General features: G+C 36.1%; 1 protein-coding gene across 15 annotated transcripts in view; it reads left to right on the plus strand.

Moving 5' to 3' along the window:
* Zasp52 (Z band alternatively spliced PDZ-motif protein 52) overlaps positions 1-12,384 on the plus strand; it is a 526,437-nt gene that overhangs the window by 322,350 nt on the left and 191,703 nt on the right. For 12 of the 15 annotated variants that reach the window (XM_067773276.1, XM_067773270.1, XM_067773271.1 and 9 more), the window contains one exon: positions 7,754-7,848. In XM_067773276.1, coding sequence (XP_067629377.1) covers positions 7,754-7,848 — 95 coding nt within the window. Of the gene's footprint in view, positions 1-7,753; positions 7,849-8,078; positions 8,438-8,651; positions 8,830-12,384 lie in introns of those variants that run through there. The other 3 variants (XR_010950925.1, XM_067773268.1, XM_067773275.1) reach the window with 3 other exon arrangements.

Genomic DNA, 12,384 nt, shown 5'->3' on the forward strand with positions numbered 1-12,384 from the left:
TCATAGCGTTTGATGAATATTTTCTCACTGACATAAGACTTTTACATTCAGCGCTCATTCAGCAAAACAATGTACACAAAATTTACAGAATCGCATGAAAATTTAAAGTGTAAATTGTGTGTGCAAATGAGTTTTCAATGAGTGTACATTTTTCAGTTTTTCACAGTTAGGGAATTGACCCCCTGGATCATTGAGAGACTTGAGAAGCAGATGTCGTGAAATTTTCGCACACGTGAAATGTGATAGGCAGATGTCGCCGCTGTTTTTCATTTAACTCATACGCCGAAAGGCTAAGCAGCAACATCTATTTTTGAAAAAGTAGGTATATTAAAGGCCGCGTTGTCAACCTAAAAAGAAGTAATTAACAAATTATCTGACTCACAAATTGAACCAGACTTCTATGTGGATTTTTCTGGCTCAAATCGTTGTTGTTGCATTTACATGCAAAAATATTTATTTATAATTTTTTTTTCACAGGTCGATTTCTATTCTGGCATGTATTATGTGTTCCAAATATGAGCCAAATCGGACCACAAATGCGAATTTTGCGAATATCTCGATCCTTGCGCCACCTAGCGGCGATTATTGCATTGTCATCGAGTTCTGAACTACATTCCAAGTTTCAAGCTTGTAGCTTATCGGGAAGTTACTTAAATTTTAATTACAAGATTCGTTCACAACGGCCGTGCATGCAGCCTGCCTGTCAAGTCAACCTAAATAAAACAGTTTAAAAAGCTTTGATCGTATAACGATGACTTACTTACTTACTTAATTGGCGCTTAACCGTCTAAACGGTTATGGCCGTCCAACAAGGCGCGCCAGTCGCTTCTTCGCTCCGCCAACCGGCGCCAATTGGTCACACCAAGGGAGTTTAAATCGTTTTCCACCTGGTCCTTCCAACGGAGTGGGGCCGCCCTCTACCTCTGCTTCCATAGGCGGGTTCCGATAGAAACGATGACACATCATGTAAAAATGATTTTAGTAGATTTTTTGTTTTTGGAATCCGTATCGTCCAGAAGAATTCTTAAGGCCAAAGACAATTTTAAAAAATGGATTTATGTATCTTGCTTGGCTTATGATATCTTTTAATATAAAAAGTTCGGTATATAATAAAAATTGTCGCAGTTCTGTGGCCTTCCATCTAGAGAGTTCTTCTAATTCTCGTGGTTTTCTATTAAATTCGTTTGTAATCCAGGTTTTATTGAAAATCAACTCTTGAGATATACTATTAATTTTGCAGGACGTTAAAGAAAAATCGTGACCCTTATTTTTAAGCCATGCTTTTAGAAGACATTACACCCAAGCATACAACGTGCATGTAATCAAGTGAACATTGAGAAATAATATCAATATCAAGTAACTCCAATGGTGACGGAGATAGTCTAACATAATGCGCAGGTTGCAATCGGTTTCTAAAAGAAGCATTGCTTCTTTGTACACCGTTCTTTTCTGGAGGAAACCCAAGGTTGTGTTTAATCCAATCCCCTTTTTGTGTACACCTTACACAAGAAAAATTTCCGGTATGACCCTTTGTGCCCAAATATACGATTTTGCAGGTGTATCCATCACAAAGCATCTTATTTTAATATAAAAAAGCTTATCTCTGAAAACTATACTACTATTTCAGCAATAAATTCTTTCAAAAACTCCATAGAACAATTTTGTTTTGAAATACCTTCGTATATCCCAATAACGAAGACAAAAGTTGTGTTACAGATATTAACAAGTATTGGCCAAACTTGTTTGGAGCTACTTTTGGATAGTGGTAGCCCATCAATTCCAAAATCCAGTTCAATATTGGGCAAAACGTAATCTGTTGATGATAAAAAATCTGTTAGAGCATTTCTTATCTCGTAATGCAAATAACGACCATCACCGACTTTTCTTTGCTCTACTGTGGTTGGCGTTTTCAATATGGTTCCCCCTTTGTTGCTTGATGTATGTAAATTTTTCAGTATTGTTTCAAAGGTTTAAATTACAAGGTTCAAAAATGACTTCAAGAAAAAAAATTTTTTAGCTATAAAATCATAAGATACATAATATAGAAAAAAATTTTACGTAAAGTAGAATTCTTCAAGAGTGTGACGAAGAAGGTATCGCTGCGTCGTCGTGGAGGGCGCCACACATTCATTTAACAAAAAAAGACTATTTCATTTGCCTTTTGAAATACACTCCTATTTTTCTGTTTCAAAGGACGTACGAAGCAAAGATGACCCGAAGTGTCTAGCTGCAAAATATAGAATGGCCGCCCTTCGGTTTCCTCTTTTTATTATTTTTTTCTCTTTTATTTGTGTGACGTGGGCTGCAGTTGCATTTGACAACCGCGTTGCCAACTGCTCGCGCCTGTCAAATGCAATTTAAGCCCCACGTACATAGACTACATTATATTAATTTGTACAACGGCTTATTTTATCCTAATTAATCTTTATATATAAAAATCACGTTTCACTATGTTTGTCCGCGATGGACTCCTAAACTACTGAACCGATTTTGAATTTGTTTTGCACGACGTGTTTAGTTTTATCTAAGTTGAAATATAGGATAGGTTATATCTCAGTTTATATTCGCAATATTATTTTATTGCAATTTTTTTAAATGTTTATACGTAATAATAAAATGTTGCGTATACGTAGCGGCACTCATATTTCCAGGTCGTGCGGATATACTTCCGTGTAATTGATTGGTGTTTAATTAAACAACCTGCTTATCAATAAAAATATTATAGCGAATGATATCAAGTATAGCACATCACCAGGCCCGTGAGATAGAGGGGGGGATTACCGCCGAACCCGGGGTTTCTGAGGGGGCCCGCGATTTAGAAGTACTAAGACATTTTTTTTTTTAATTCAGGAGAGTCTTTATTTGTTCCATGCGCAAATTTTAAGCCGAATTTCAAAAGCAATCAATATCTGCATTTCGTTTTAATATTACAGTGAAGTGTGAAAAATAAAAATTTATATTTATAAAAAGAAAGGCTAAAATGTGTGTTAGTTGGTCGCCGGTGTTTGAAGAAATGCGTTAGGCGATTTTGTTCAAACGTGGACCAGGGTACCCCTAGAATGTGTTTATAGAATATGGATAACAGATGAAAGCTGTTGATGAGTGCTTTAGTAGAGGGTAATTTTCATACCCCTGGGTGACTAGGGTCTCGAGATATAGGCCAAAACGTGGGCCCGTGAATGCCTAGATATTGTTTATACAATATGGATATCAAATGAAAGCTGTTGATGAGTGCTTTAGTACAGAGTAATATATTATACCGCTTGCTGACTAGGGTCTCGAGATATAGGCCAAAACGTGGACCCAGATACCCCTAGAATGTGTGGGTAATATGGATATCAAATGAAAGCTGTTGCTGAGAGCTCTAAAGTAATTTTCATTGTGATATTCGATTTAGTCGCATCAACCTGGCAAAACTGATAAATATGCATGCGAAGCCGAAATAGAGACATGAATTAATAATACCCACATACCTATTTACATACGTCCTATTCGATTTGCCTGAAATTTGGTATATAAATTTGCCTATATTAGTGTTTACGATCCTTTTTTCCGACCAGAGGCGGACTGGGATTAGGACTAGGACTGGGACTGAGACTCGCAGTGGGACTTGAACTGGAACAAAAGAGATAGACTGAGAGAGAGATAGAATGAGACGAGGATGGAGATAGATGAAGCGAAATAGACGGAGGGAGAGTGAATAAAAGGATTAGGAAAAAGCGAAGAGGGGGAGGGCAGAGTTAGACGGAAAAAGCTTTTTAAAATGTATGCAGGTAGGCCAAATTTAGGGCAGAACAACGTCTGCCGGGTCTGCTAGTAAGATTATAAAATGCATTAAATAATCTACAAGAATATTCAAAAATTAATCCAAAATGTGATTGGAATTCGGAATTTTGTTATAGCTCAGAATTTATTCACCTGAACTGAAATGATTCTGAAATGTGATTAAAATTTGATCACCAGTTTTTTATCATCAAAAGAAAAATATTTGACTATTCATTCCATCTGTTCATTTTTATGATAATACAGTTTCGAAGCATCAAAGCTATTAAAAAACTATCCCAAAATGTGATTGAAAAATGATTATACGTTTTTGATGAATATTCAAAATTTATTCGTCTAAATGCGGTTTGGGAAATTGATATATTTTCCATCGAAAATTCATTGTGTTTTTTATTGTTTCTTATTGTAACTGATGAAGGTTAATTTTTTAGAGTTTTCGACAATTTTGTGCAGAATACTTCAATTCTGTTTGGTAGTCTACCATAGGTTTTCGACATGTCGCATTTTTGTTAGCAGAAGGAATAAAAATAAAGTTAGAGACGATTATATGCTTCAACCTATTAAAAATGAGTTTTGGCCCCTAACCAGAGTTGGTGGTAGTGCATCAGCTTTCACTCACAGCTGAGTGGTAATGCAAAAAATATCAGGAGCACTCAGCTATAGTGGTAGTGAAGCTGAAAAATGTTTTACTAAAATTAAAAACTGTTAGTGAAAATATGTTCAGCTTCAGCACACTCAGTTGCGTGGCGCATAGAAAACTGCCAATAATGGCACTTTTTGTATTTCATTCAACTGAGTGGTAGTGAAAACATAAAATGACTGCAATACATTTTTTTAGTCGTAGCGGAAAAAAGCGACGCTATCACTCAACTGAATAAAAAAACAAGTAGTTATGGGACTGTCTTCGGCTGTGCTGAAAACTTCATACCTCTCACGAATAGGGCTGAACAATAATCTTATCCCATTCGTAATCTCCAAATAATTGGCTGTATAAGAAAAGAAATATATAGTGAACAGATGTACATACCTAAGCGATTTCTAAGATAAATATAAAATAAAAAAATAGGTAGGTACTTTGTATGAGAATGCAAAGTTTCACGTTTTGTGTGGTCTGTATGTAAAAACTATGACTATGAATCACGTATTTACACAATATATGACGTAAACGTAAGTATTTGATGAAATTTGAAGCTTCTAGCCGTAAAAAAGCGGCACAAATGACAGTTTATATGGGGTATATAATATATATACCACCGATCTCTATGATTTTTTCAGACAACAATACATGCTATATACGTAAGCATTTGGTGAAATTTGAAGCTTCAAGCTGATAAATTGAGGAAGATATGACAAAAATCCTCTTTTTCTGAAAAATCGGTAGTATGGAGGATATGTGCTATAGTGGTCCGCTCCGGCTGGTTCCAACTAATTTCTAATCGGACACCTAAATACACCCGCTCACCAAATTTTATCAAGATATCTAAAAAATTGAGGGACTAGTTTGCATACAAACAGACAGACGGACATGGCTAAATCAACTCAGCTCTTCATCCTGATCATTTCGGTATACTTATTGGTGGGTCTATCTATTTTCCTTTAATTACTTAAAATTTTGAGATTCGTGCCAAAGTTAATATGCCATTTCATTTTCATAAACGGTATAAAATATGCACCCTCAAACTTTTGCAGTATAGTGTAATGCTAATGAAAGTGTAATGCAATAAAACTTTAGTGCACTACCCCCAACTATGCTACTAAGGTTATGTGGATCTATTGGAAATTCTGAGCATGCAGTTGTTGTGTACTCGACTGGACCTTCGAATTGATGTATGCCTCGCAACATGTATCTTCAATTTTTTTGCCATAACTCTAAAAAGCCTTGCATTTTTATACTCACCTGAGTAGAGCTCACAGAGTATATTAATTTTGTTCGCATAATGGTACCCTGTATCGGAATAAACTAATCGATATAGATTTCTATATATCAAATATAGACTTCTATATATCAAAATGATCTGGGCGAAAAAAGAAATTCATGTATCCATGTCCGTCCGTCCGTCCGTAAACACGATAACTTGAGTAAATTTTCAGGTAATGAAATTTGGCATGTAATTTCCTGGGCACTCATCTCAGATCGCTATTTAGAAATCGGACTATAACCACGTCCACCTTTTTCGATATCGAAAATTCCGAAAAACCCAAAAAGTGCGATAATTCATTACCAAATAAGGATAAAGCGAAGAAACTTGGTAGGTGGGTTGACGCAGAATAGAAGATTAGCAAAATTTTGGACAATGGGCGTGGCACCGCCCACTTTTAAAAGAAGGTAATTCAAAAGTTTTGCAAGCCGTAATTTGATGAAATTTGGCAGGAACGTTACTCCTATTACTATATGTGAGCTAAATAAAAATTAGCAAAATCGGAAGATAGACATGCCCACTTTAAAAAAAAAATCTTTTAAGTAAAATTTTAACAAAAAATTTAATATCTTTAGAGTATATTAGTAAATTATGTCAGCATTCAACTCCAGTAATTATATGGTGCAACAAAATACAAAAATAAAATAAAATTTCAAAATGGGCGTGGCTCCGCCCTTTTTCATTTAATTTGTCTACAATACTTTTGATGCCATAAATTGAACAAAAATGTATTAATCCTTGTGAAATTTGGTAAGGGTATAGCTTCTATGACGATAACTGCTTTCTGTGAAAATGGGCGAAATCGGTTGAAGCCACGCCCAGTTTTTATACACAGTCGACCGTCTGTCCTTCCGCACGGCCGTTAACACAATAACTTGGGCAAAAATCGATATATCTTTACTAAACTTAGTTCACGTACTTATCTGAACTCACTTTATCTTGGTATTAAAACTGGGCGAAATCCGGCTATGACCACGCCCACTTTTTTGATATCGAAAATTTCGAAAAATGAAAAAAAAATGCCATAATTCTATACCAAATGCGAAAAAGGGGATGAAACATTGTGATTGGATTGGTTTTTTGGCGCAAAATATAACTTTAGAAAAAACTTTGTAAAATGGGTGTGACACCTACCATATTAAGTAGAAGAAAATGAAAAATTTCTGCAGGGCGAAATCAAAAGCCCTTGCAATCATGGCAGGAATACTTTTCTTGGTATTACATATATAAATAAATTAGCGATACCAGACAGATGATGTTCTGGGTCACCCTGGTCCACATTTTGTTCGATATCTCGAAAACGCCTTCACATATACAACTAAGGGCCACTCCCTTTTAAAACCCTCATTAATACTTTTAATTTGATACTCATATAGTACAAACGCATTCTAGAGTCATCCCTGGTCCACCTTTATGGCGATATCCCTAAAAGGCATCCACCTATAGAACTAAGGCCCACTTCCTTTTAAAATACTCATTAGCACCTTTCATTTGATACCCATATCGTACAAACACATTCTAGAGTCACTCCTCGTCCACCTTTATGGCAATATCTCGAAAAGGGGTCCACCTACAGAGCTGAGGCTGACTCCCTTTTAAAATACTTATTAACACCTTTCATTTGATACCCATATCGTACAAACACATTCTAGAGTCACCCCTGGTGCACCTTTATGGCGATATCTCGAAAAGGCGTCCACCTACAGAGCTAGGGCTCATGTTCTTTTAAAATACTCATTACCACCTTTCATTTGATACCCATGTCATACAAACACATTCCAGGGTTACACTAGGTTCATTTTCCTAATTAGTGATTTTCTCTTATTTTGTCTCCAAAGCTCACAGCTGAGTATGTAATGTTCGGTTACAGCCGAGCTTAGCCTTCCTTACTTGTTTTTATTAAATAAGTGCCAGTAGAGGAAGAAATGTTGTTATTCAATTAAAGTGAATGCGATAACTGCACTCTTAATTTACAGTTATGCTGTTATCACATTTATATACATACCATGAATATAAATTACATTTACGCTTAACGATTTTTTTTTTATTAGTGTCAACTTCAAGAAAAACGAAAAGGAATACCAACCTGACAAGTCGGAAGTATTGAAGTTCCTTCGTGAGGAAGAAACTGGACAGTCGTCGCCAGGTAACTACTTATACTCCCATTACTGCACCTTGGCTCAAATGCTTTATACCTTAAACAATGGCGAAAATATATTTTTAATAGATATATGATATCCCATATAGAAATAACCCTTAAAAAATTAATCAGCATGCAAAAAATGCTGATTAGATAGAAATTTGTTTTCTTGTTTTTTAACAGACTAAATTCTTTTGAAATATTTGATATATTCTATTATTAAATTTTAATTTTAGTTTCGGCATATGGCAACAGAACCGGTTATTAATGATAAAAGTTTAAATATTGCCATATAGAAATATCCACAATCGGACACAACCTGTAAATGTTAACTGATTGCGAAAATTACTTTATACGTAGTTAAATTGTAATTATTTAAAAAAAACCTATCCTTCTGCCTTGAAAATGTTGGTGTGGTTTATTAAGTCATGATTTAAGGTTTATGCATGCTAAAATTTTTTTATTTTGATGTGTTCATTTTATTTGTTATCCATATGGTATGATAATTTGAGGTTCAATTAAAAAGTACATGTTAAATTTTATGAAACGTATTCTTTGGAATTGAAAAAAATATATATCATTTATACCCAACCGAGTTATTGTTATAGTTTTTGAAACAAATTTTAATTTTCGCATGTTATTTTGGGTTTCACAACTTTAATGACATAATTTGTATTTTGTTTTTAATTATTTCGTTACATGTGTTTACAAAAATGTGTCCTGTCTTTGCATTTCCTCATTGTGGACATTCCTGTAATACGAAACCTACCCTGAACACTGTACCCAAAACCAACACTTAAAATACTCAGGCTTTCACCAAGATCATCACCAACACCAACAACAACAACTGCAACAATATAATCAACAACAATATCAACCATATGTTACTAGGCATGTAAGCGCACCGATCAATACACCAAAGCCGCCAAGCACTGGTGGATTGCCGACAGGCCAAAACATTTGCCACGAGTGCGAACGCCTCATAACGTAAGTTTGATAGCATATTTATTATACCAAAATCAATGCTTGACATAAACAAACACACATGCATACTTACGCCCATGTTCTGAATACAGTTTAAATAAAAATTTAATGTTTTTTGTGCATATCCGAGGGAATTCATTTATTACGGTAGTACTATGTTTTAATATACATACGTTCGTGTGTACATCTAGTTATAAGAACGTCGCAGCATATCCAAATTATATGGATAGAAAATGATTTTGATTGGAACATGACCGTTCGTCGGTCCGTTGATACGATAGCTTGAGTAAAAATTTATATATCTTACGAAATTTGGTATACCGGCTTATCTGGACAAAGAATATAGTTGCATTAAAAATGGTCAAAATCAGTTAACAACCGTACCCACTTTTTCGAAATCTTCGAAAACTGGATAACCTGGAACAATCCATTAAAAAATTATAAATAAGATGTGAAACTTGGCTAGTGGATAAATTTTATGGCGCATATAGGAGCAGAAGATTTAAAAAAATTTTTAATTTAAGGGATCAGTACGATATATCGAAACTTAAAAGGCCGCTTTTTGGCAATAGTTTTTAGATCGAATAAAAAAATTTCGGAAAAAATTAAATGACGAAAAAAAGTCGAAATAGGTATACGTGATACAAAATTCCATAAATCAAACCGTATTAGTATCATTGTAAATTGCAAAAGTAGCAAAAAGACATATACATACATATATATTGTGAAATTCCTTATAACCGGACAATCACCGTCGCAGTGTTTTTGTCCGGCTATGGGAGATGTCCGCTTATAAGGGATGAAGTCACAAAATATATGCCACATATATAAATTGTAGGGTACATAGTTTATTTAATAAATTTTTGGAAGTAAAGAATATTCCCTACATAAAAATACATATTGTAACGAATTTACTGCAAATCCTCTTATTTGCAACCTTCTGCTAAGTTCGAATCACTAAACTGTTGAATAAATAACTCCACTCTTCAATAATGCAAAATGGGCTTTATTAAAGTACTTCACAATAACACTTATACTTCGCTTACTGATAGCTTGCTTAACTCACACTGATTCTTGATGCCTCAGCCTGTGCCGATTTTATACTCTTCGGTTTCCTCGTTCACCCATTTCTCCTAAGGTCTAGTAATTTCGTGAACCTGATGCTTTTTTGCTAGCTATATACACATATATTTGCAATTTGACATATGCGTGTGTATGTGTGAGCGGCTGATGATGACATTCGCTTGTGACTATCTCTCTCTGTTGCCCTGCACGTATGTGTGCAGACAATGATTAATTTGTTTACGTACATACAAGCGTAGCAGCTTGCTTTATTGTTGTTGTGCCTTTATTTACTTAGTATCAGATTAGTGATGGGAGTATCACTTAGTGTCACTAATATTCGTCACACTGCCCTCCACCTAAGTCTGATCGTCCAGATCAGACAAATCTTTCGATCTAACTGCTGCTAGCCTCTCCAAAATGAACCACCCTTCTATTTCGTGGTTTCCCAATTGTTTGTATGCGGTAGATGACATCACTGATCCTCTTCACATCTCTGAACGGGCCTTCATAGCTGCACCAAAATTTGGATGGAACACCTTTCCGCCGGTGAGGGTTGTATAGCAGTACCAAATATCCCTCCAAGAAACCTTACGAATTATTGTTCTCATCGTACCTGCGTTTCATCTTACTACTCATTATCCTGGGTCGTTCCCTCGCACTCTGTTGTTTGGCCAATGAAGAACTACTTCGCAGAGCTTGATCTTGACGGATTGACTTTGCATCATCAGTAAAGTCTTGACCTTTCACATCCTTAGTGCGCGCTGACTTGAAACCACCCTTGCATTCTTTTTGGAAAATTCTTTCAGTCGTTTCAGTGCGTCCATTAGGGTTTGTCAATGCCAGTGTTTTCCTCGCAGGTACCTTCGGTTTTGATTTGTTTGGCCCATTCGTTCCATCAACGTTTGCCCGATCTGCTGCCTTTGACTTTTGTGGTTTTTGTCGAATCTCTTTCACCAGCACTCGCTTACTGCTGAGCCCTTACTCAAAACTGATGTTAAGTGGCACATCCTTGTTCTTATACTGCATAATCCTTCTCTGCATATCGATCCTGATGTCATAGTCAACTAAGAATTCCACTCCCAATATGATTTCATCAACGATCTCTGCCACAACGAACAACAATTAAGACTTCACATACCACTTCTCCCTGTACTTGGTTATACTCGCCAGTAATCGTACGCAATCTTGCTCCAGGTAATGGCTTTACTCTCCTGTTGACCAAATCGGATCGGATTAATGAATGAGATGCGCCCGTATCTACAGTCAGTAAACGCTTCTTGCCATCCACATTTCCTTTGACGGTAAGACTGCTCGATTTCCTTCCCGTTTGCGAGATAGGTATCACACGACATTCAATAGCTGAGACAAGTTCCCGATCTTTACATTTGGCTCGCTCTTGCTTATCTCCTCCAGCTAGAGATATACGCCGCCGATAAACGCCGCCGCCGCCGCCGATTTGGGTCGTTTTTCGCACGCTGCCGCCGAATGTCAAGAATATCGGCGCGGCGGCGGTGCCGGCGGCGTCCGGCGCGTTACTATATTTTCTACTCGTTTAAGACTGTTTAGGCCATTTATTGTTCATGTCGAAAATTTGTCGGATATGGTCGAAAATGGTATCAAGGGATGCGCATCACTGCCAGTTATAAGGAACTAATTGCGAAATTTAACTCTTTCTAACTGCTCAAAAGTTATTTAAAAAAACAGGCGCTTCCGATGTCAGCTTAACACCGCCCTTGCCTCACCCAATTCAGCAGGTTATTAAAACAAAACACCAAAAGAAAAGTTATATAATAAATTTATATGCTCAGTTTGCATATTTTTTTGTTCAAAAAATTAATAATGAATAATGAATTCAAATAAAATGACGTAAGGCGAACAGGTGTTCAAATTGTTCTCAGGTTGTTAAAAAAGCAAATTACCCAAAAAAGGTGCCGATTTTTTAAAGAATTTTATATTGCGATTGGCTGAAAGAATAAGCTAAATCAGTGAGGCAAAATCCCTATCCAAAACTAGTCCCTTGGAGTGAATCACATTGATTATCAACCAAGTTTAAATATGACCTACACGTTACGGCTCCTTTTACAAATGTGAATACGTAGGCACATACATATATTTACCAGGTCAGGCTTTGTCCTTCGCAAGAACAATCAAAGTGGTGAAGCAAAAGCTTTCCCAAGACAGTTGAACTAATGATCGTGTGTGCTACTACCCTAATGTAGTGGACAGTCGAACAAGTCATCCATGAGCTTTTATATCATAAGGCCGGAAAACAGCAGTTAACATCTTTCAACTTAAAATCGGTCGACTTTCATTATTAAATATCGTTTTGATTTAACGAATACTATCGAAATTAAATGTTGTGAACACAAACGTCTGCAAACTTTGGTCTACATTTTAGAAATTTTATCCAGGGTCCTTGTAAAATTTTAATATGTAGATGCACCGAGGATTATACGATTTTCACCCATGAGTTACGCAATGACATCCACTTAG

Source organism: Eurosta solidaginis, chromosome 3, assembly GCF_040869045.1.
Source record: "Eurosta solidaginis isolate ZX-2024a chromosome 3, ASM4086904v1, whole genome shotgun sequence".
NCBI classification, from domain to species: domain Eukaryota; kingdom Metazoa; phylum Arthropoda; class Insecta; order Diptera; family Tephritidae; genus Eurosta; species Eurosta solidaginis.